This window comes from Lissotriton vulgaris, chromosome 9 (genome assembly GCF_964263255.1).
Source record: "Lissotriton vulgaris chromosome 9, aLisVul1.2, whole genome shotgun sequence".
Taxonomy (NCBI): domain Eukaryota; kingdom Metazoa; phylum Chordata; class Amphibia; order Caudata; family Salamandridae; genus Lissotriton; species Lissotriton vulgaris.
Window position 1 is genome coordinate 800,161,482 of NC_141697.1, and position 26,664 is coordinate 800,188,145.

The window sequence follows — 26,664 nt, forward strand, 5'->3', positions numbered from 1 at the left end:
AGAAAAAGGATGGAAAGTGAAATAAAACATTTGCCTAGGGTCACACAATTTAGTAAAGTGGGGTAGCCGGGATTAATCCCATGATTTCTGGTTTCACATTGCGCAGTTCAGCCGCATATATATATATATATATGTGTGTGTGTGTGTGTGTATGTAGCTTCCTCTATATCCACCATACCACCCACACTCTCCCTCCTCTCCTCAAGTCTACCCTCCTACCCCAGCCCAGACCCCTACCCTCGTGGCATCAATATTGCCCTTGGTCACATAACAGACCAAATATTTTGGCCCCTGGGAAAACGGCTGAGAGTACCCATGATCGAATAGAATGATGAAATAAAAAGATATGGTTTAATTGCAAAAATGAAAAGTACTGGAACTGTGAAAGTGCTTGTCCAAATCATTTACACTATTGAACAGTTAAGATCCCATTCGATCCTGGTAAGTTCAGCCTTAGAGGTCACCTCATAGATGGCTTGCAGAATGGCATCTTTCAGCAGGCAGTCACTGTGTCGACTGGCCCCGCCTTCTATTGTTTATTCTAATGTTGTATATTAATGTATATCATGTTATATATTCTAATGTTGTTTATTGCAGATTGTAGATTCAACTGCCACAGGCGCTGTATCCCATTTATTCCAGATGACTGCATTGGTGAGAGCAACTCCTCTGAGGCCGATGGTATGTATATAATAGTACACGTAAGCATGGTACTTTTTCTTCCTCTGTGGTAATGCTTCATTTCAGTTTCTGTATCTCCCTGTACCATATACTAAATAACATCAAATGCTTTGCACAAAGCAGTTATCCAACACTAGGCAATTTCCATAGGCATCAATTATTCTGCACATGCCGATAAAAAAAACGTTCTGATACTGCATCAGTTTGAACAGTTACACACAGAGTACTAAAAGATAATTCATTCAATTTAAAGCTGGAAGTCATGCAAATTGATTTGACACTCGATCACACTGCACACACATGCATTCCTACTTTATTACACAGAGGTTAACTACTGCACATCCGTTCACTGTCTTGGTGTCCAAATACAGGACAGCACTTTACAGCAACTCCTACTGCCCATATAAGACAAGCAAACCTAGAACCTGATTTAGAGCTCGGCGGGCGGGTGACTCAGTCATTCATTCATTAAATTCTTTATTTCGGCTAATATGCCATAAAAGACAGTGCATACATTACATTGCATTTCATTAATAGTTAAAAACATATTATCACTTGAATACATAAAACACAAAATATAAAATACAATACAAGTTGGGAGTAATTTGAGCAGATACATGCATTCGTAAGGAGATAAAGAGGACCATCATGTCAATCCCAGCATCGATACAGTTACAGTTGATGCCCTATTTTTTTCCTTTGATAAAAGATAGAGAGCAAAAATCTACTGACACTGAATGTTATTTGTTGTGATGTATTTGTTAGTAAGATTCTAAGAGCCTGGGAGCATGACCTCAAGCCCAAAAGTAAGCATATTGGTTTAATCCACCTCCTTCTAGCTTGAGCATATAAGGGGCAGAAAAAAAGAATATGCTGTTCATTTTCGGTCTGTTTTTGGTCGCACATTGGGCAGAGTTCGTCCATTTCTGGGGCTGCTGTGTCACGATTTCTAGCCCACCGTGCCAAAGTAGTTTTGATCAGTAGATTACCATAACGAAACTTTAAAAATAAAGTTTTTGCGAGTGGCGGCTCGATCTCATCCATAAACGTCTCGTAGAGCGGTTCATCCTTAAAGTTTAGGAACTTTGCGACTAAGGTACCACTGGTTGCAATATTTACAGTCCTACTTAGCATGAAACTCCAAAAGGCTCTTTTTAGGATTAATTTGGGATTAGCAGGTAGTTGTTCAGGATTCTCCCAAAAATGTTTCAAACCTATATTGTTCAACCATGTCTTGATGTGCCTTAGCCATGGAGTGGTACTCTGGCTGTCAAGAATCATGATTTCTTTTAACCCATCTCGGTAATCTTGAAGTTCGGGCACTTGCCATAGTCTCACCCACAGCATTAAAGGTCGAATCAAAACTTGGTGATCAGTCCTTTTGAGGTTTAAATCAAGCTCCAGGGGAATTAAAGGGGTGCCTCTGGGGACCCTAACCAAGCTACGCATAAAATTGTTATCTAAAACACTAAAAGATTCCCTAGACCCGGGACCCCATATTTCAGCACCGTAAAGTACAGATGCTTGGACCTTAAATTTAAATAATTCCATCACTGGGGATACCGCTTTACTAGTACTCATACTTTGCTCCTTAAGTATTGGTTTGACGTTTTGCATATATGTTAATTTACTTTTGTCAATTTGGGCTTTCCAAGTAAAGTTTGAGTCCAAGGTCACCCCTAAATAAGAGAAATGTGGCACTGATTCAAGCGTGACTCCTTTAAGTGTTAGACAGCCCTTATCTGGTTTGATAGGATTTAGGGCCATGCATTTGGTCTTCTTGCCATTGATCTCCAATCCCTTTTGGCTGCAATATTCATTAAAGGTGTTTAATAATGTCTGCAGCCCATTTTTAGTTTGGGAGATCAGAATGGTATCGTCGGCAAATAGCAAGGATGTCACCTTTTCACCATTCAATTTTGGAGCATCATTTTTACATCTCTCTAAAAAAGAGGGGATGTCGTTTACAAAAATGGAAAATAGCGTCGGGGCCAGAACACAACCCTGGCGTACTCCTCGTTCAATGGGTATTTTTTGAGTTAATTCGCCGTTTGGACCCCATCTAACTCTCGCGAAGTTCCCATTATGTAACTCTTTTATCGGGGCGACAAGATTTTTTGGCAAGCCTGCTGCACTCAAGGTAGCCCATAGGAGACTGCGGGGCACCAAATCAAATGCAGCCCTTAAATCTACAAAGGCTACATATAAATGGCACCTCTCAATCACTACGTACTTCCAGTAGAGGCAGCAAAATCTAAAAATTTGGTCTATTGTGCTGACCTTGGATCTGAAACCGGCTTGGAATTTGGTTAAAAAGGAGTTTTCATCTAGCCAATTACTCACTCGTATTAGAATGTGTCGTGAGTATATTTTCTGTAAAATGTCCATTAGACTTATTGGCCGATAATTACAAGGGTCCATCCTATCTCCTTTTTTAAAAATTAAAACAATTTCTGCTCCCTTCCAACTTTCTGGAAATTCTAAAGTGCAAGAAAATGTATTACACAAGTAGTTAATATAAGGTGCCCACACTTCAAGGTTGTGCTTATACAAGTCCCCTGGGATTTTATCCAAACCTGGAGCTTTACCGGATTTGATTTGAGATATTGCCAGCTCTGATTCCCCTATAGTAAAAACCAGATGTTCAGTTGGAGATTCAAGATTTTCCACACTCATATTCCTGTATGGGTCATCATATTTTTTATATAAATTCGTGAAATGAGTGACCCATGTTAACTCATCCAAGAAAACATCTTTAGATACCCTACCTACATGGTTCCCATTAGCGACCAGCCTCCAAAAGGCCACATTATCACGTGACTTGGCGGCTAGCAGCAATTCAGCCCATTTATCTTCCTCCCAAGCTATCTTTGCAGCCCTTTGAACAGATTTGTAGTCACTCCTTGCTTTTTTTACGTCTATTGGAGGTTTGGTCTTAATTGCCAATAGTAGTTCCCTCTTTGACTCTCTGCAGGATCTGTCATACCAGGGCTTACTATGGGACAAATTCTGTGTCTTCTGCTTGATTTTTTTAGGCATCTTAGTGACTAATAACTTCAGATCGACAAAAAAATTTTGGTGGATTTGGAGAAATGAAGTAAAACCATCATTATCGCCTATTCTTTCTAAGTAAGGACCAAAGGTGTCTGCCAAAAGCGTGTATATTTCACTTAAAATATCACTATGATCCAATATAAATGGCCATTTTAGGGACCTTCTATTATTACTGATAAGGATCTCCGGATTAGCGACTTCATCTTCCTCAGATGTTGAATATTGGACCATGTCATTCAACAAATAGGCATCCAGAGTCAGGTTTAAGGGAAAATGATCACTTTCATACCGTTCCATTACTTTGAGGTCTATAAGATGAGGCCAAAGGGGAATAGAGGCAATCACAAAATCTAAATTGCTTTTATAGTTGTTCCTGGTGAATGTTGGTTTTTTTAAGCTGTCGGAGGGTAACCGTCCGTTACATGCCCTAAGGGAGTGTTCCGTACATAAATTCATAAGTTGTAAGCTCAGAGTTGTACATTTAACCTGTTTTACGTTCTCCAGGATAGGGATTTTGTTTGCCTGGTCTTCATCATCAAAGATTTCACTAAGGCCTAAGACTGGCTCAAAATTACAATTTAAATCACCAGCCAAGATGACAAAGTCCTCCCTGGGGTCCAATCTATTCAGAAAGCAATCTAAATTGGCAATGGTCGGTGATTCTTTTGAGGAAGGTGAAGGCCTATTATAAACATTTATTAGAAATAGGTTCCTCCCATTGCAAGCTGTAATCTTTAAGGCCAGTATGTCTACGGAGTTAGTGGATATCTCCTCAATGTTTACCCTTATATTTATTTTCACCCATATCAAAAGTCCCCCTGACGGCCTACCACTTCTAGAGGGTATCGCACCAATCCCATAAGTCTTGTAACCTACCCTGTGAGGTGTCTCCACAGCCCAAGTTTCCTGCAGAAGGCAGAAATCAAAGGACTCTATGTAGGTGGCCCACTCTGGATCCCTTAAATTTTTATCAACTCCGGCTATATTCCAGCAGATCATGTTTATCGGAATATCGGGGGTTACTAATCTCTCAGGGAAAGTCCTAGGCGTCACTGCCTGGGGATTTGGAATGACATCGTGGGGTACAGTAACATTATCATTGTCAATTCCACCCATACAACAAGGAGATGAATTAACCAATACATCATTCACTTCATTAATAAACACAGTATTAGCCAATACATTCTGAGTGATATCACTCACGTCATCACCATTCAGTATATCTAACCCCGCACCCCCCAGCATCTCATGGCATCAATCACAGTTGTCTAGACCGCTAAAGATGTCATATCTATTGGAGGTTTCTAGCGGTGTAAATGGTTTCAGATTATCCATTCTGCCCCTCTGGGTGTTTTTGGCCGATACATAGTTCCATCCCAATGGATCTGGTGCTATCGTGGGGCATGGTATGTAGTGCATATTATTTACATTCTGCAGAGGCGGGGCATATGACGGATAACAATTACTCCCAGCATTTTGTACAATGGAATGGTTATTTGGTTGGATTGTGGGTAGGTGGTGTGGTTGCTGATTCTGCGGCAAGAAAAACTGTGAAGGAAAAACCACTGACCTTGGATAAAAATAAGTTAATGGTTTTGGGATTATTATGTTATTAGAATTTCCAGCTTGCCAGTTCAATATGAACTGGACAGCGTTTGGATCCCTAAAGTTCACCACCACTACATCACCATCAATATCTTTGGGTCTACCCCCCAGCCATTGCAGGCGACGTACATGAACAATTTCTCCATTTACATGCTTTGCAATGGGCCTATACAAGCTAAGCCAATGCATGATCTTATTTTTTAATTGGGCAAAACCTTCCCTCTTGTTTGGTCCAAGCACGGGCACCCCTGTTAAAACTACCACGTAGGGTACTGCCTCTGGTGGAAGTTCGGGCAGAGGTGTCCTTCTAGCTTTCCCCCAAGCATGGCTCGTATCTCCCGCTTCCCTTGTTGGTTTCACCAAAGGTGGATTGGATATGTTGCCAGTGTTTTTATTTGTAACATTTAAAGATGGTATAGCAACAAGGTTTTTTGGGTGAGGAGGATTAAGGGGTGGGAGAGTTTGTACAGTCGTCATCTGCATATTACCCATGGTTTTAGAAGTAGATGCATTAGGGGGTGGGATATTAGTAAGAGTACTAGTAGCTTTGGGTGCTTGAGCTTTGGCTGATATATTTTGAGGGACATTTGCTACAGTTGTTTTAGTCGCATTACCCAAACCGATGTTAATTACATCATCCTTTTTACCCAAGACACGCTCAATGTTACACAATCTACATTCCACCTCCATCAACCTCTCCAGTATGCTTGCTGAGTAAGACTTAATCAAACTCTCTATGTCAAGTAGGGACACAGGGTCCCTGCTCGCAATAGGTGCATTAGTAGCCGAGGATATGTCCATTGAATCTTCATTAGTTAGTGGAGTAGTTGGCATGGCAGGAGAAATTATTGAAGCAGTACCTCCCTCACAATCTGTATGTGGCGTATTAAGTTCTTTAACAGCATTACTTATTTTCTTGCCAAAGTCGCGGCAGCTTAGCTTTGGTTGGAGCGGATCTCCCCTTTTCCGCGGTTTTTTATTCGGTGGAGGACCATAGGTTTTTTGAGCAGGAATCAGTTTTTTAACCTTAGAGCGAGTTATTTTTACAACAGGCGAAGCTTCTCCTTTTGATGAACTTTGGTTATTAGAAAGTAAAGATGACATACTCGCATCTGGGGCGGATAAAGAGCTTTGTGTAAGCACAATGACATTAGCTTCCAAAGGCTGGCTATCCAATAAAGAGGCTGAGTCATTTACTGTTAGATCAATGTCAGTGTCATTAGAACCATTAGCTGGAAGCAAGGGCAAAGGAACTAGGCCATTTTTTATATTTTCCACAGAGCGGCGTCGGTCGGCCCTCTTCTCAGCCAGGACCGACTCCCTAGCAATGTCGGGGGATGATTTGGAGAAATAATTATCTAGAGTGCCATTTAGCAACACTCCCTGTTTGTCAGGTACAGCCAGATCTAAAATTACCGAAGCCATTCGCATAGGCTACGGTAAGGGGCCAAGGCAATCAAAGATATAAAACGTGATGGCAACAAAAAGTACCTTATAGGCCAAGGTTTGTGGCCAGTCCAGTCTCCTCGATTCTCGGAGGGTCTCAGAGGGTCCGCCCTTAGTCCGGGCTTTGTCCCGGGTAATGTCCCGCACACGCGTCCCGCTAACGCGTGGCTAAGCCTGATCTTATGCAGGATGAAGAAGGGAGGGGGCGGAGACACGGGAAGAGGCAGCAGGTGTGCTTGGTGTGACGCGCACAACCTGGTGGGCCTCGCAGTCCCGTCCTCCTGCAACAAGCACTCCCCTGCAGCGTTTCCGATGTCCTACGGGGCTCCAAACGGCCAGCAGCAGCACAGGTCAGTGACTCCTTGACGAGCGGCACCCGCGGAGCGGGGGCCGCGAGGAGTTATCAGCGTCAGCACAAGCAGGGGGCGGAGACACGGGAAGAGGCAGCAGGTGTGCTTGGTGTGACGCGCACAACCTGGTGGGCCTCGCAGTCCCGTCCTCCTGCAACAAGCACTCCCCTGCAGCGTTTCCGATGTCCTACGGGGCTCCAAACGGCCAGCAGCAGCACAGGTCAGTGACTCCTTGACGAGCGGCACCCGCGGAGCGGGGGCCGCGAGGAGTTATCAGCGTCAGCACAAGCAGGGGGCGGAGACACGGGAAGAGGCAGCAGGTGTGCTTGGTGTGACGCGCACAACCTGGTGGGCCTCGCAGTCCCGTCCTCCTGCAACAAGCACTCCCCTGCAGCGTTTCCGATGTCCTACGGGGCTCCAAACGGCCAGCAGCAGCACAGGTCAGTGACTCCTTGACGAGCGGCACCCGCGGAGCGGGGGCCGCGAGGAGTTATCAGCGTCAGCACAAGCAGGGGGCGGAGACACGGGAAGAGGCAGCAGGTGTGCTTGGTGTGACGCGCACAACCTGGTGGGCCTCGCAGTCCCGTCCTCCTGCAACAAGCACTCCCCTGCAGCGTTTCCGATGTCCTACGGGGCTCCAAACGGCCAGCAGCAGCACAGGTCAGTGACTCCTTGACGAGCGGCACCCGCGGAGCGGGCGCCGCGAGGAGTTATCAGCGTCAGCACAAGCAGGGGGCGGAGACACGGGAAGAGGCAGCAGGTGTGCTTGGTGTGACGCGCACAACCTGGTGGGCCTCGCAGTCCCGTCCTCCTGCAACAAGCACTCCCCTGCAGCGTTTCCGATGTCCTACGGGGCTCCAAACGGCCAGCAGCAGCACAGGTCAGTGACTCCTTGACGAGCGGCACCCGCGGAGCGGGGGCCGCGAGGAGTTATCAGCGTCAGCACAAGCAGGGGGCGGAGACACGGGAAGAGGCAGCAGGTGTGCTTGGTGTGACGCGCACAACCTGGTGGGCCTCGCAGTCCCGTCCTCCTGCAACAAGCACTCCCCTGCAGCGTTTCCGATGTCCTACGGGGCTCCAAACGGCCAGCAGCAGCACAGGTCAGTGACTCCTTGACGAGCGGCACCCGCGGAGCGGGGGCCGCGAGGAGTTATCAGCGTCAGCACAAGCAGGGGGCGGAGACACGGGAAGAGGCAGCAGGTGTGCTTGGTGTGACGCGCACAACCTGGTGGGCCTCGCAGTCCCGTCCTCCTGCAACAAGCACTCCCCTGCAGCGTTTCCGATGTCCTACGGGGCTCCAAACGGCCAGCAGCAGCACAGGTCAGTGACTCCTTGACGAGCGGCACCCGCGGAGCGGGCGCCGCGAGGAGTTATCAGCGTCAGCACAAGCAGGGGGCGGAGACACGGGAAGAGGCAGCAGGTGTGCTTGGTGTGACGCGCACAACCTGGTGGGCCTCGCAGTCCCGTCCTCCTGCAACAAGCACTCCCCTGCAGCGTTTCCGATGTCCTACGGGGCTCCAAACGGCCAGCAGCAGCACAGGTCAGTGACTCCTTGACGAGCGGTCAGTCACAAACGTAATGGAGTGACCCGTCCCCAACTATATATCAGACGCTTAGTTTACAGGCTATGTCAAATTTGTTTTGTGTGAAATGATTGGGCAATCGCATTCTTGCTCCATCGGCTACATAAGTTTCGCAAGGCTCGCTTGGCGGGTGGATCTTTGGGGCATGATCTCATTACGGTTATATGTTTGTTGTAGAGGAAGGGGTGTCTCAGGTATAAAGGGGGCGTGGTTAGTCTGTGACTGGCAAAGTCAGAAGGGCCGTGAATAACTGCTGGAGTCCGAGCATCTCTTAATATTCAAGAAGGCGCTGGTTTGGGGAAGAGTGAATTCATCAAAATAGATATTGAGATCTCCAACAATGGCAACGTTAGCAGCTTGAGTATGTAGAGAGGCAAACAAAATTGGGTAGTGAGTTACAAATAGTCTATTCTTGGATCCGGAGGCAGTATATACCAAGCATTGGAAAAACCAATAGGTCTCACCTATGCAAGAGTTATTGGCTTTGACAATGGGGTTGATTCCGATCTCGGTCGGAAGGGCTCCGAATCGGATTTGGCTTTGCATAAACAGATCCGGAGCCCTTGTTTCCGACCGACTCTTTCCCAGTTCCAAACAACCAAGTACAATGCCTGGGAACCCTTAGCGTTGACCGAATCATTTTCGAAAGGCATTTGAAGAGATAGAGCCTTTCCAGAGCCGATTCCTACAGCTCTATGGACTTGCAAGCAAGCAAGTACGATGAACGATTCAGACAGCCTTTCCGAATTGGCTTGCCCGAAACAAAAAGGCTGCTGGAATAGGTCTTTGGGGTCCTGTAGCAGGCCCCCCTTTACCCGGGTCCTCCAAAATAGGCCCGTGGGGGTACCCATGGGTCCTCGCTTTCAGACCATGCACAGTGTGGCAGGCACCAAGGGATGCCCGCCACAGGGTGCACGATTATCCCCAACCCCCCCTTTAGTCAATGTGAGCCTGCGTTCTCGTTCGAAACACAGGCTCCCACTGAAGCCAATGGGAGCCCAACCGAATCGTATCCGGATGCATTCAAATGCATCGTATTTGTTTGGTCCGACTCCCCCAATCTGAGTCGTTATGAAGCATTCTGGACTGGGTGCTTTGGTATGCTTCCCGAACGAGATCGTAATCTACCCCAATGTGTTTTAGCCATTATGCACTCCAGTGTGGCTGCTATTCAGTACGGCTAAAAGTTAGTGGCGTAGAGTGGGGTAGTGTTGATTGGAGTGGGAAAGATCAGGGTAGAGTAGAATGGGGTATATTGGGGTAGAGTGGAGTGGGGTAAACTGACGTAGAGTGTAGTGAGGGTAAAATGGAGTTGGGTAGATTGGGGTCATTGAAGTGGGGTTGATTTGGGATAGATTACATTTGGGCAGATAGGAGTAGGGTAGATCGAGGTAGATTGGGGAAGAGTGGATCGAGATATATTGCAGTAGATTGGGGTGGAGTGGGCTAAATTGGGAAAGGGTAGAGTGGGGTGGATTGGGATAAATTGAAGTGGAGTGGAGTAGTCTAGAGTGGAGTCGGTTAGATTAGAGGATTAGAGTTGAGTGGGGTAGATTGTAGTGTGGTAGATTGGGGTAGTTTGGGGTGGGTTAGATTGGGGTGTAGTGGAGAGGGGTAGATTGGAGTGGTATGGGGTAGATTGGGATGGAGTGCTGTAGAATGGAGTGGGGTGGGTAGGATAGATTGCGGTAGAGTGGGGTAGGTTGGTGTAGAGTGGGCTAGATTGGAGTGGAGTCAATTGGGTAGATTAAAGTGGGGCAGATTGGAGTGGGGTAAATAGTAGGAGGGTAGATCAAAGTAGATTGGGGAAGAGTGGAGTGGAATATATTGCAGTAGGTTGGAGTGGAGTGGGCTAGATTGGGAAAGGGTAGAGTGGGGAGGATTGGGATAAATTGGAGTGGAGTAGAGTAATCTAGAGTGGAGTCGGTTAGATTAGAGGATTAGAGTTGAGTGGGGTAGATTAGAGTGTGGTAGATTGGGTGGATTATAGTAGGGTACAATGGAATGAAGTGGGGTAGATTGGGGTAGTTTGGGGTGGGTTAGATTGGGGTGCAGTGGAGAGGGGTAGATTGGAGTGGTATGGGTAGATTGGGATGGAGTGCTGTAGAATGGAGTGGGGTGGGGTAGGATAGATTCGGGTAGAGTGGGGTAGGTTGGTGTAGAGTGTGCTAGATTGGAGTGGAGTCAATTGGGTAGATTAAAGTGGGGCAGACTGGAGTGGGGTAAATAGTAGGAGGGTAGATCAAAGTAGATTGGGGAAGAGTGGAGTGGAATATATTGTAGTAGGTTGGAGTGGAGTGGGCTAGTTTGGAAAAGAGTAGAGTGGGGTGGATTGGGTTAGATTGGAGTCGAGTGGGGTAGTCTGGAGTGGAGTCAGTTAGATTGGAGTGAGGTAGATTGGGTGGATTATAGTAGGATGCAATGGAATAAAATGGGGTAGATTGGGGTATTTTGGAGTGGGGTGGAGAGGGGTAGATTGGAGTGGTATGGGGTAGATTGGGCTGGAGTGTGGTAGATTGAAGTGGAATAGATTGGGGTAGGTTGGGGTAGAGTGGGGTAGATTGTAGTAGATTGGAGTGGAGTTGAGTAAATTGGAGTGGGGTAGATCAGGGTAGAGTGGAGTCGGATATATTAGGGTAGAGTGGAGTGGGATATATTGGAGTAGATTGGAGTGGGGGAGATTGGAGTGGGGGAGTACTGTAGATTGCATTGGGGTAGGCATGGGTGAAGTAGAGTGCATTGGGGATGAATGGGGTGGAGTTGGGTAGATTGAAATGGGGTAGATTGGAGTGGGGTAGATTGGGTTGAGTGGGGTAGATTAGAGTTGAGTAGATTGGAGTAGATTTGGATGGAGTGGCATGAGGTAGATTTTATTGGGTTGGTTATATTGAAGGGGGTAGATTGAGTTAGGGTGGGGTAGAGTGCAGTGAAGTAGATTGCAGTGGAGTAGATTGGGGTGCACTGAAATGGGGTAGATTGGAGTGGGGTGGATCGGTCAATTGGAGTAGGGTAGTTTGGCGTGGAATGGAGTAGTGTGGACTGGAATGGGATGAAGTGGGGTGTAATGGGTTAGATTAGACTAGAGTGTGGTAGATTTTGTGGCTTGTGGTAGAGTGTAGTGAATGGAGTGGGGTAGATTGGGTAGAGTGGAATGGAGTGTGGTAGATTGAGATAGAGCGGAGTGGCATAGATTGGGTGAATTGGAGTGGGTAGAGTGGAGTAGTTTTGAGTGGAGCGGGGTAGATTGGAGTTTGGTATATTGGGGTAGAATGGAGTGGGATATATTGGGGTAGACTTGAGTGAAGTGGGTATATTGGGGAGAGTGGAGTGGGGTAGATTGGAGTGGGGTGGAGAGGAGTGGAGAGGAGTAGATTGAAGTGGTGTGGTGGAAATTAGGGTGGAGTCGGGTAGATTGGAGAGGGATAGACTGGGTGGATTAAGGTAGGGTAAATTGGAATGAAGTGAGGCAGATGGAAGTGGAGTGGGGTAGATTGGAGTGAGATAGACCGGAGTGCAGTAGTTTGGAATGGGGTAGATTGGAGTGGGGTAGTTTGAAATGGGGTAGATTGAAGTGGGGTAGATTGGGTTGAGTGGGGTAGATTAGAGTTGAGTAGATTGGAGTAGATTTGGATAGAGTGGCATGAGGTAGATTTTATTGGGTTGGTTATATTGAAGGGGGTAGATTGGGTTAGGGTGGGGTAGAGTGGAGTGAAGTAGATTGCAGTGGAGTAGATTGGGGTGCACTGAAATGGGGTAGATTGGAGTGGGGTGGATCGGTCAATTGGAGTAGGGTAGTTTGGGGTGGAATGGAGTAGTGTGGACTGGAATGGGATGAAGTGGGGTGTAATGGGTTAGATTAGACTAGAGTGTGGTAGATTTTGTGGCTTGTGGTAGAGTGTAGTGAAATGGAGTGTGGTAGATTGGGTAGAGTGGAATGGAGTGTGGTAGATTGAGATAGAGTGGAGTGGCATAGATTGGGTGAATTGGAGTGGGTAGATTGGAGTGGGGTATATTGGGGTCAAGTGGGATAGATTGGAGTGGAGTGAGATAGTTTGGGGAAGATTGGAGTGGGGCAGATTGGATTGGAGCATAGCATGGTAGATTAGGGTGGAGTGGGGTAGATTGGATGGATTAGAGTAGGGTGGATTGAAATGGAGTGGATAGACTGGAATGGAGTGGGGTAGATTGGAGTGGGGTAGACTGAAGTGGAGTGCGGAAGATTGGAGAGGAGTGGTTTGGACTGGAGTGGGGTGGGGGAGATTACACCAAGGTGGGGTGGAGTGGAGTAGACTGGGGTAGGGGGGTCGATTGGAGTGGAGTAGAGGGCATTGGAGTGGATTAGATAGGGGTAGAGTAGGATAGAGTAGGGTAGATTGGGGTGGAGTGGGGTGGGGTAGATTGTGGGGGTGGAGTGGGTTAGATTGTAGTGGAGGGGGGTATATGTGAGTGGAGTGTGGTAGATTGGAGTGATGGGGAGTGGGGTATATTTGGGTACAGTGGATTGGAGTGTGGTAGAGTGAAGTGGGGTAGAGTAGAGTGGAGTTGGGCAGAATGAAGTGGAGTGGGTTAGATTGGAGTGGAGTGGGTTAGATTTGAATGGAGTGTGGTAGATTGGAGTGTGATAGATTGGAGTGAAGTGAAGAGGGGTAGATGTGGGTAGAGTAGATTGGAATGTGGCATATTAGAGTGAAATGGAGTAGAATAGGTTGATTGGAGTGTGATGGACTGGAGTGGGTTAGATTAGAGTGGAGAGGAGTTGGATAATTGCAGTGGAGTTTGGAGAGGAGTAGGGTAACAATGAAATGGAGTTAGGTAAATTGGACTAGGGTAGACTGGAGTGGAGTGAAGTAGATTGACACAGTGTGCATGGGACCGGTGCCTGGGCATACCCGCCCCACTCTGGGTGACAAACTGTATACAAAAGATCGATGGATGGAATACTTGAATTAATCTCAGCCACTGGACATTAATTGGGCTGCATTCCAATCCATTGTTATTTTGCACACCATGTCACCTCAGTTTGAACCAAGCTATTTGTAAATCAGTCTTGACCCTGCTCCAATCGGATCAGGCCACCCCAAACAACGAATCCAGGTCCTCCTTGAAACGGAACACAAACAACCCAGTACCAATTTTGCCCTAGTTATGCCTCATCAGCCAGGTATAGATTGGTTCCAGTAACACAAGAAGCTTGGGACCCACATCTGGGCATACCCGTCCCGTGTACAGTGGGTGCCCCATTGTTCACGTTATTGTATGTCTTCAAACATTTTCCTTTTCCATCCAAATAAATCACATGCACATTGGTCAAAAATGTTGATACCCTTTTTTCCAAAATTTGTTTTACAAATACAGTCCTATGCTCTGTCCATTCTTTTCCTGGTAAGTAAGTACTTCCCCATTCTCAAACTCCTGCAGACATAATCAGAGTCAGGTCCATTTTGAGCTCATTATCAATAGTCTAACATATTTAATGCAGCAATGTACATTTTTAGATACTTTTCTGCTTTCAGAAAAAGCTTTTGTTTTTTAGTCCTTCCTAAACATTTGTAAAAGTTCTACATTTCATATTACACATGCTTCTTCATCAATCCCAAATTAAGGGTCTCCACACTTTTAGACTGGAACAGTTAGCTGCTGAAAGACTGACAAAATGTGTCCTATAAACTTGAAACTTTCATTTCAAAATGTCCCCAAATGAGATGTGTTTGCTGTCTGGGTTCGGACACAAAAGATTTCCCAAGCTATGGTAGAATTGTGTAGCATACTTTCAAATAACACGATCTTTCTATGTCATTTGAAACCCTGCTTACAGTGGATTTAGAATTACACTCACACTTTTAATCAGTTATTGTAGAATTTAATGCATATTTATTGAATGTACTCTGCAGTCCACTCAAACTGCTGGCAAATATGATTGATCTAAAATTAGTAATTGATACTGACGAATGTCTGACATAATATCGACAGACAGAATATCGAAATGCAAAAATATCGGAGCAAAAATATTGACAGCAAAAATATCGGAATCCTATCTTCATTAAGGTAAGTACAAAAATATCGAAAAAATAATATTGTAGTACAAAAATATCGGAATCAAAAATATCGTTTTTTTAAATGTATTAATAATAATGTAAAAATAATTTTAAAATACATATAATTTTACAAATATTAAATAAAAATATTAAAACAAAATTAAAACTAATACATATACATTTAAAATAAATAAAACACTTAATAATTTAATGTAATTTTAATTTTTTTCATTTAATTTATTTGATTTAATGTAATAATTTTTTGTTTTTACCCTGTACGCCTGTACCCCAAAAACCCAAAACTGACCCTGAACCCTAAAAATATCCCTGTACCCCAAAAACCCAAAACTGACCCTGAAACCTAAAAATACCCCTTTACCCAAAAACTGAAAACTGACCCTTATCCCTAAAAATACCCCTTTACCCAAAAACTGAAAACTGACCCTGAACCCTAAAAATACCCCTTTACCCAAAAACTGAAAACTGACCCTAAACCCTAAAAATACCCCTTTACCCAAAAACTGAAAACTGACCCTGAACCCTAAAAATACCCTTTTACCCATGAACTGAAAACTGACCCAGAACCCTAAAAATACCCCTTTACCCAAAAACTGAAAACTGACCCAGAACCCTAAAAATACCCCTTTACCCAAAAACTGAAAACTGACCCTGAACCCTAAAAATACCCCTTTACCCAAAAACTGAAAACTGACCCTGAACCCTAAAAATACCCCTTTACCCATGAACTGAAAACTGACCCTGAACCCTAAAAATACCCCTTTACCCAAAAACTGAAAACTGACCCAGAACCCTAAAAATACCCCTTTACCCAAAAACTGAAAACTGACCCTGAACCCTAAAAATACTCCTTTACCCAAAATTAATTAATATTATTTAATTACCAATTCATTATTAATTAACAATAACAATAAAGTAAATATATTAGCACATTTGCTGTAATTAATTTAATTTAATAATTAATATTATTTTTCCCAATTAATTACTTAAGAATAACAATACATTATATATAAAAAAATTATTATATTTAATGTAATTAAATAATTAATATTAATTAATTACCAACTAATTAATAATTATAAATATGTACAAAATTATATAAATTAATTAACTAATTAATAGAAATTAATTACCAATTAATTATTAATTAAAATATGTACAAACATATATCAATTAATTAATTATTATTAAATTACTTACCACCCTATTCCCCTATAAACCCATAACCCGCTACAGAACATATTTATCAATTAATCAATTAATTAAAAATAATTAAAAATTATTTCTCAATTAACTAATTAATAATTCCTACTAATTAATAATTAATTTAACATAATTAAATTACTTCCCACCCTATTCCCCTATAAACCCACAACCCGCTACAGTAGTAAAAGACAATATTTAATTAAATTACATTAAAAATAAATAATAAAACATAATAAATACAATATAATACACACTAAATTTATTTAAAAATTGATATTAGTAACATTGAAGTTATTTATTTCGATATTATTGACATCGATATTTACAACTTCGATATTACTGATATCATACTAATATCGATATTAAGACTGTCGATATTACTTACCTTCGATATTTTGTCCCATCGATATTTAAACTTCGATATTTTTGTATATCGATATTTAAAAATCGATATTTTGTCTGTGTACCGATACTGACATTGATTTAAACTTATACCATCTGATTTTATATCTGTTGACATTTTTCATTTGCTCTCCATGTTACAAACATTTAGGATTAATTGCCACCAGCAAGCATCATGTCACCAGCATACATCAATGTTTTGAACCTATAGATTCTATCATGTCATCTTAGTAAAAGAAATTCAACTTTAAGCCACTGTCGTGTTTCTTCAATCATCTTGTGCAAAAGAAGAGTGAGAAGCACCTTTTTTGATCCTTATTAGTGGTGGGTAGAACTCAAGGAGTTCCCCTCCAGTGAATTTCGTTGAGTTACATGAAAACTCTGTGAGATTAAGTAGAGTTCCGTGAGCGGGCAAAAATTGACAAATCATGCTGCTCACGCTAATTTTTAGCACTGGGGTCTTGTTCCAAGCTGCAAAATCAGCGCCAATGGCACCATGCCAGAGTGTGCTGCTTCTTTACTGCTGCTCTAGTAGATTTTCTACTCAAGCAGCAGCTTTGACACTGTGAACGGTCGCGACCACCCTCATTGAGAAAAACTAGCACCCAAAAATGTCACTAGGGGACGCCAATTCTCACTTCCGCTTGAGAAAAAACTCCCCCACTGGTGGTTGGCAGAGTTTGGCCAAAACCTTGCATTACAAGAATATAGCAGAGTGGCTAAAACTCCGCTGGTGATGCGGAATTCATCGCCGACCACTAATCCACATCCTACTTTGATTGATAATGATAGCTTACCATTTATCACATTTTTCACCAGAGTACCTTCATAACTACGCGTTAAGAGTTTATCTAAAATTTAGGCCACAACAGAAAGTGTCTATTGTGGCAAAAATGAACCCTCACAATGACATCAAAGGCCCTGTCAGCATCAAAACTGAGTGAGATTGTTGGCGTCTCCCTCATTTAAACAAGCTAGGAATAGACTGGTATTATTGGGACTATGTTGATTTCTGTTATTCATTGCTTTAAACCTATCACAATGCTACCAAAGTACCTCAACTGTGGTAATCAAATGTTGTGCTTAAGAAGAACCTCATTACTGCAAAGCATTTAGTGAATAGCAAAAACACAAGTACAGACTATGTAGGGGTTGGAAATGACTGTGTGGCCTCGGGTCAGTGGATTTTTGCGAAAGGTTTACAAGCTCTTCAATAGTTGTGAATTCCCTTTTGAGCTAGAAGACTAACAAACAGGTGCTGGAAAATGTGAACACAAATTAATTTATGAAGGTACAGAATGCCCCCAAGACAGTTGGCAGAAAGAGAGAACACACACACCAGCAATGTTGTTCAATAATGCTTAAAACCTTGGTTTAATGGAATCCAAGAAAGCTGTGCTGCTTCTGCTTTCGCAAACATTGTGGTGTCGTCGATGTTATCGCTTTTAATAAAGCTGAATAAAGTACATTAGCCTGGGTCCAATCTGTAAAACTTTTCCCAGAACTTGCAGGGGATTTCGTCTGGTTACTGTGGCTGAGATAGTAGATGAGACTTTACTAGGAACCCTTAATGAAGGAAGATGAAAAAGTCTGTTGTATAGATCGTGAGGGCATCTAATCTGCCCCACCATGATAAATACAGGAGAGAACAGGGAAATAAGGTAAATGATGCTGGAAATAGTAGGAGAATACCACAAACCCAAGTATTTTGTTCTGGAAGGGCACCATGTAAAGTTAGTGTTTGCAAACATATATTGATAACACGAAAAATTCAATGGTAAGGCTTCCATTTTTGAAAAAGTTTAGTTCGTAACCAGGGATATTAGAATTTAAGGTAATGTCTTGTAAAAAAAGATTTAAGAAGGACAGGGGATTAGACAGGTATATTAAAATATCGTCACCATATGCCGATAGCTTAGTATTGAGGAAATTATATTTAAAGCCGGAGATATGTGTTACAATGAATGAGTTCAAGGAAGGGTCTAGATAAAGAATAAAAGGCAAAGGAGAGAGGGGACTGCCTTACCTGGTACCTCAATGCAAGTTAAAATATAGGGGAAAATCATCCTTTAACAAAAACGCTGACACAAGAGTGTAATTGTTTTATAAATTAGATAAATTTAGGTACCAAACCTAACTAATAGAGAGTGGTGAACATAAATTGCCAAATATTGAGGTCAAATGCTTTTTCAGCATCAAGGGGTAGGGGCTGCAAGGGGGATTAATATTTCTTAGTCAATGCCAGACAATTCTGGCATTGTCCACAACAAGTCTGACCTTAATCCCTTCAGTGCTGATGACAAAGCCAGCTCGTCATGGGTGTTACCTGCCCTGTGCTTATGACGAGCTGGCTCTGTCATAAACAATGTAATCTCAAAGAGTTCAGTACCCAGCGGGAAAACCCATAGCAGCCAAGGTGTTAATGAAACCAGGTTGATTAGATTTAAAAAGTAGGGGAACAACATTTTCAAGGCAAGAATCTAGGATTTTTGCAAATATTTTACAATCATAGTTGATCCATGAAATCTTTTCAAACAATTTAAAAAGGGTGTAATCTTTATCAGGCTTATGGATAATAACAATCAGGGCTTCCAAGAAAGAGACACTGGCCTTTGAATCCCACAAAAAGAATTATAAGGCTCAAGCCGTTTTGGGGCAAAAAAGGATGAAAAGGAAGAAATTCATTCAATAGAAAATCCATCTGGGCCCAGAGCTTCATCTTTTTTAGGAATTTGAGTGCATTAACAATTTCTCAAAGAGTTATGTTGGTTTGCAGGGCTTTGAAGGCATTGGGGATCGAAGGAGGATTAGGAAGACCATTATTAAAAGTATTTATATCATGGGCTGAGGGATTGGTATCTTCTGTTTACACTGCTTTGTATTATTCTTAGAAGAGATTAGAAATATCCAAATCAGAGGTTGCAAGGTTGTTAGTGAACTTGTTACGGATGGGCCCAATATTTTTACACTCAGATTTAATTTTTAAGCAGTTAGCCACCATTTTACCTGCTTTATTTTTTGACCACCATGAAACTTAGATTTATCCTTAGGTATGATATTAAATGCATAAATGGTAGCAAGTGTATTTAGAGTAGATTTGGCTGAAATCAGTTCATGTAAAACAGAAAAGGATCTAGAGCTGAAGTAAGTATGTTCATTTCTTTTTCCTTTTAGCTTAATACACTACAGTGAAGGCCCAGAAGTAGGCTTTAAAAACATCCCAATAACTATCTAATAAAAGCAGTTGCTTCTGCTAAAAAAGTTTGATCTGATAACAGGAAGTTTCTGAATCTACAGCGACCCATTATGAAGTTTTTTAAATTTAAATCAAATGTAGCTAAAACAGGAGTATGGTCTGAAATAAAAATGGAACCAATATCTGAGGACTGAATAGAAGGAAGAAAGGACTTGGTAACTAAAATATAATCTATCCTGGACATGTTATGGTGTACACTAGAGAAAAATTTAAACTCATAGGTATCAGGATTACAAGATTTCCAGACATCAAATTATGGACAAGTGGTAATGGCTGATTGAAATGCCTTATGGGATTTATCAGGATTAAATTTGCATTTAGATTTTCTGTTGTTAAAAGGGTCTAACCACTGATTTAAATCACCTGCTAAAATAATGTTGGGATTATCAATGGCATACTCATGGGTGGAAAATTGTAGCTACCCTCTTGACAAATCAATTAATATATAAACCAATCCCTACCATTTCCAGAGTATAGAACTGAAACGGTATATCCCGACAAAAACAACTATACCGTGACTTCACACCAAGGCTCTCCATTACATTGTTACTGAGCCGCCAACTAAGTAATTATATTCCTTTGTTCATCACAATAATTGGGGATTGCAACAAGATGCTTTATCAGTGCTGAAATATATGTGTAAAACAAATATTCTATCTTGTGTCTGCCTGGTTTTCTAAATGCGCATGCTCTGTGCGGCAGCAATTCTAGACACTTTTTTAATATTTGGAAAACACAAGCACCATTTTGTGGTGCGCAAATTATTTCAACTAATATTTCCAAACAGTATGTTTATAGGACATGGTAATAATATTCCACTCGACTCGAAATAACTCCAACACAGAAGAGGAGAACTAGAAGTACTGCTAAATCACAGATCACAAATGCAAGAAACAATCCATCGAGTTAAACATTACCTCCAATTCACCATCGAATCACTACAGCGAAACCAACCAGACTGCTATTCCTTGTAGAAGGGTGTGCATAAGATGATATACACAACTCAAAATAATTCTGGCAAAAAACGATAATTGATTAATTGCTATGCTATCTGAATCACGGACCACAAATGCAGGGAGAAATCCATTAGAGCTGTTGCACAACAACATGTAGCCTTCAATTTGTTCATCTGTATGCCATATCGTTCCTCAGAATAGAGACCACAATTGAATAGATGGTTGGCACTGTGTACAGGTAACTGTTAACTGTGGATTTCAGGACATCCAGACAGAAGAGCAAACTCTGCATCCTATGCAATACCCAGTACCCTTGATTTGTGGCCCACCTCAGGGCCTGATTGCACTTGTACTTGTCTTGTCTTACATAGTCAGTGCAGTTCGGATATTAGCCACATCAACAGATTTGTTTCTCATTGGCAATTGTGCCACCCATCTCAAAGGTCCATGGCCATCCAAGAAAAGTTTCTATTGAACTTCGGACATATTTACAAGGAAATGGCGGAGAACGGAGCTGTGCCAAATTTGGACCGCCGCGCTCTGCCATTTTCAAAATGCAGGGATGTCCATATTTACAACAAATTGCGAACCCCTGTGTTTTTCCTAGCGTTGACACTATAAGTAGCTGCCTAGCACCAATGCAGGAACCCTTACACCATAGTGCAAGGGTGCCTGCTTTGCAGGGAATGATTGTTTATGTGCAGAAAGGTCCCTCCCTGCACATAAACAATCAATAATGGTGATTTGTTACTTCTATGTGTGCTGCATTTTGCAGAGCACATAGAAGTAGCAAATCGTCATATTAACTGATTGTGTATGTGCAGGAAGAGGCACCTACCTGCACATAAACAATGATTAATGGTGTTTTGCTTTTTCTATGTGTACTGCAGATTGCAGCACACAGAAAAACAAAAACGTGGAGAAATAAAAGTATTTCTCCTCGTTGCACCTTTCTAACGCCTGCTGTTGCATGACGTTAGTTTTTGACGCTGCCTCAGATTTACACATATTTGTAAATCTGGGGCTGCATCAAAAAGCAATGGGAGTTGTGGTGCAACGCCCACAGCAACACCCATTGCACGCCCCTTTCATGAAAAGTGATGCATGTACAGGGGCGATATTTGCAAGGCGGTGTTATGCAACTCAAAGTGGCTTAGCACCACTTTGTAACAAAGGTAATTCTTTCCAAAAAATATGTCGAATAAACCAGGAAACAGAAGATGATCCGTAGAAGCATTTATTTGCATCCAGTTAACAGCTCAGGTACAAAATGAATAACGCTCAACACTAAATAGTACACCTATAGTCTCAGACATATGTGTGTAAAAAAATGTGAGTAGTGTCTCTCTCAATCAACAAACTGCTACAGTAAAAACATGACTGGGGGAGACATCCCTTAAGGATAAGAACCCTCACTCACCCAAGGGTGACATGCTTCATCATATGGGTCCTCCTTACCAGTGTGGAAAACCTAGTCACCACTGGGAGCTACTACTTCGGTGTTTAAGGAAGGAGCTCAGAGATGTTTTTTAAAAATAAGGATGGTAATCCCATACGTGAGAAGATTGGTGTAATGAGGTATGCAGCGCTGTGTGAAGGATAGATAGGTGAAATTAAAACTATCTAAGTGGAGACACTATATAACTTTATTGATGTGTTCCACTTGACAGGGTTAAAAAGGAAACAGCACAGTGGTATGGATATAGAACCACTGTCACTTAATGGCCAACATGTTTCAGCCTATTGATCTACAAAAGAGTATCAGCAGCTTTCTTCAGGACCAGATCAAATATGTGCAAATGCTGCTGGAAAAATAACTGATAACTAATGAATCTAATAGAATAAAGTAAAGTTTATACAACACCGGTATTCCTGCTTTTCATTTGTTGGTCAGGTCATACCCAGGTATCTAGAATGAAACACAGGTAGCAAGGGAGAGAAAGAAAGAGAGAGACACGCATACACATTGCTTGGTTAACATATGTGTTATTTGGCAGACTAAATTTGTTCGTCGCTAATTACTAGTATAATAATGCTTACAACTAGTCAGGATTTACCCTCAAAAGTAGGAAAATCCTGCCTCACCTCTACCTGGCTGGCTGCTCTGGAAGGATGCCCCGGGCTGCAGGGAAAAATGCAGGTGTCTGATAAGGTACACCATAGAAACTTCCAAAGACTAAGTGCTACAACAAACAGGAGGACCAAAGATCCTCTCAGGCACACATAGTGCTGCCCCAAGGTTTATACAACATTTCAGGGAAGACTACTAGTACAACACTAGGAGAAGTCTATGTCTATGGCAGGAGACCTATTCTAGGCATTCCATCACTTTAAAATGTCCAAATGGATCATAGGATAGTCAAAGCCTAAAGTCTTACCTGTCCGTCGTTACCTCGAAACCCAGTAGAGCTCGCCCCGGGAGGTACCGATCGGAAGGAAGACTGCTCTTTAAATAACGCACATCTAATTACCAGCAGCTGTGCGTGTGGGTCCTGCCGAGTTAGCCGTCTTGATCAGCGCCGGTATACACTCTGCGCATGCGTCGGGGAAAAATGGTAAAGCCCAGCGCGTGCGTGATACGAGAGCGGACACTGGTCCTAGTATGCAAGCTACGCATGCGTCGGGGAGCAGTGGTAAAACCCCGCGCATGCATGGTAGTACGAACGCGAGGACAGACACTGGACCTTGTGTGCATGCGTGAAGATGAACGATATGCGCTTGCTGTACATCCCGAACTGATCTTGGAACACTGTAAGAGTTGATATACATAATATAAAACATTTGATGAGAGAGATGATAGTGAAGAGAGACACTCAGTATTGTGCCCCTTTTAAAGGAAATTAGTATATCCATCGAGTGCGAGGAGACAACAATCCCTCGCAACACTTTCATTTGAGAGTACTAAACGAAGAGCCATGTAAGGAATGCTCTTATGTGTGTAATATGAGCCTGAGACAACTATAATCGGTTCATGGATTTACTAATTTCCATTAAAAGGGGCAAAATACTGAGTGTCTCTCTAGGACCAGTGTCCGCTCTCGTATCACGCACGCGCTGGGCTTTACCACTTTTCCCCGATGCATGCGCAGAGTGTATACCGGCGCTGATCAAGACGGCTAACTCGGCAGGACCCACACGCACAGCTGCTGGTAATTAGATGTGCGTTATTTAAAGAGCAGTCTTCCTTCCGATCGGTACCTCCCGGGGCGAGCTCTACTGGGTTTCGAGGTACCGACGGACAGGTAAGACTTTAGGCTTTGACTATCCTATGATCTATTTGGACATTTTAAATTGATGGAATGCCTAGAATAGGTCTCCTGCCATAGACATAGACTTCTCCTAGTGTTGTACTAGTAGTCTTCACTTAAATGTTGTATAAACCTTGGGGCAGCACTATGTGTGCCTGAGAGGAGCTTTGGTCCTCCTGTTTGTTGTAGCACTTAGTCTTTGGAAGTTTCTATGGTGTACCTTATCAGACACTTGCATTTTTCCCTGCAGCGCTGGGCCTCCTTCCAGAGCAGCCAGCCAGGTAGAGGTGAGGCAGGATTTTCCTACTTTTTAGGGTAAGTCCTGACTAGTTATAAGCATTATTATACTAGTAATTAGCGACGAACAAATTTAGTCTGCCAAATAACACATATGTTACCCAAGCAATGTGTATGCGTGTCTCTCTCTTTCTTTCTCTCTCTTGCTACCTGTGTTTCATTCTAGATACCTGGGTATGACCTGACCAACAAATGAAAAGCAGGAATACCGGTGTTGTATAAACTTTACTTTATTCTATTAGATTCATTAGTTATCACTTATTTTTGCAGCAACATTTGCACATATTTGATCTGGTCCTGAAGAAAGCCGCTGATACTCTTTTGTAGATCAATTGGCTGAAACATGTTGACCATTAAGTGACAGTGGTTCTATATCCATACCACTGTGCTGTTTCCTTTTTAACCCTGTCAAGTGGAACACATCAATAAAGTTATATAGTGTCTCCACTTAGATAGTTTTAATTTCACCTATCTATCCTTCACACAGCGCTGCATACCTCATTACACCAATCTTCTCACGTATGGGATTACCATCCTTATTTTTAAAAAACATCTCTGTGTTCCTTCCTTAACCCCTTCCATGCTCATGATGAGCTCAGCTCGTCATGAGGCACAGTGGAGCTGTGCTTATGACGAGCTGAGCTCGTCATCAGTGGCTTTCAAAGCCACTCAGCACAGGAGGGGAAAACCATTAGCAGCCAAGGTGTTAAACACCGAAGTAGTAGCTCCCAGTGGTGACTAGGTTTTCCACACTGGTAAGGAGGACCCATATGATGAAGCATGTCACCCTTGGGTGAGTGAGGGTTCTTATCCTTAAGGGATGTCTCCCCCAGTCATGTTTTTCCTGTAGCAGTTTGTTGGTTGAGACACTACTCACATTTTTTTACACACATATGTCTGAGACTATAGGTGTACAATTTAGTGTTGAGCTTGTATCAGGGAACGTACACCTAGTGGTCTATAAACTACCCCTTTAGACCCCCAATTTACGGTAGTCTTTCACAAAATGAATAAACCCAACTGTTCTTTCTCCTGTATATATATTTTCCTCACACATTCAAACCCATACATACCTCGCGGCCATCAACTCTGTTACAGCTCACACGCTCGACCCATTCAAACACATACAACACACTCGCGGCAGCCAGCATGTTGCCATACTCACACGCGACTACATTCAAACAAAAACATCCACGCGAATATTATTCCAAGTTGACATGCGTGCGTGTGCGCCCATGCCAACTTCGAATAATAACATACCACATAAAGCGTTACCAGAACGTCGGTAAAAGTGACATTCTGGTGGCGCTATTCCCTTGTAAATGTACCCCTGAATGTTCATACATGCTAAAAGTCGGACTTTCTGCATTTTCAAATCTTTTCACTCTAGTTATAACATTCATGATGGAAGTGACAGCATAGGCTGAAAGGTATCACCAGAGTCATTGGTGTTTTGGCGCGCAGTAGTGAAAGACTCCAGTGTGGATGTTCTGTTTTCAAGGGCCCATGTAGCCACTTTCTACTGACTTCGATAAGAGCTCATCACCTCTACTGCTGTATCTTTGACTTCCCGGGCATGCACTTTTTTATGGATGCTGTCCAGCAATGTTACCAGGACTCTTTTACCCTTTGAAAGGTCAGGGTCCATACAACCCACCATACCTTCTTGGGAGGGCGTCTCAGTGTTTCCTAATATTTGCCCCAAAGAGTTCATCCGTAGGCAGCGTTTCTTTCATTTTAGTTGCCACTGTGGTTTCTTCTCAGGGACACCTTTGTGCAGATCTTTGATGACTATTGCTCTAGTGTGTCAATCCACTACTTGTGCCACACTCCACTCTGCAGACTTGGGCCTCTCTTGCATCCCTGTACACCAATCAACCTGGCAGACAGGATCGTGAGCAATGCTTAGCAAAGTCCTACCTCTCTAGTTGTCTGCTCCCTGAATTGAAAAGAAATCTATTGATGCCACAACCAAATTTTTGTAATTAAATGTGTTCGAGTCCTCCCAAAAAGGTCAGACTACAAAGAATTCAGCAGGACATGCATGAGTCTGCAGAAACATGAACATAATAAATCAGCCATGAAAGGCTTAAACCAAATACTGCTTGCCTCAAGAATCATCTTTAAAACTTTAGACCATGCATGATGGCTATTGGAACAAAGGCCAATTTGTCCTTAAAGTCGGTGCTGCCGTAAATATCTGCTAAGCATCTTTGATCGGTGAACTCTCACCTCTCTCCAGCAACAAACCTTCATGCACTAAATCACGGCAGCTGCTCACTGGGAGTGCAGGGTTCCATCCCATAAAACGCTCTAGCCATTAGACCAGGGGTCTCCAAACCGGTCCTGGAGGGCCGGATCCATGCCAGATTTTTTGGATATCCCCATTGAGATACATGTAGTTATTTTAAAAATCTGGCATGGATCCGGCCCTCCAGGACCGGTTTGGAGACCCCTGCATTTCTAAGACCTGCAATGCCTCATCCTGAGGGATTTGGGTGTAATGTGAGGTGACGTCTAACCCTAG

General features: G+C 42.9%; 1 protein-coding gene across 1 annotated transcript in view; it reads left to right on the forward strand.

The window, feature by feature from the left end:
• Positions 1 to 26,664, forward strand: part of LOC147692287 (serine/threonine-protein kinase D3-like) — a 587,115-nt gene that overhangs the window by 420,863 nt on the left and 139,588 nt on the right. Inside the window, exon 6 of the mRNA XM_086938546.1 lies at positions 598 to 681. Within this exon, the coding sequence (XP_086794672.1) occupies positions 598 to 681 (84 nt within the window). The remainder of the gene's footprint in view (positions 1 to 597; positions 682 to 26,664) is intronic.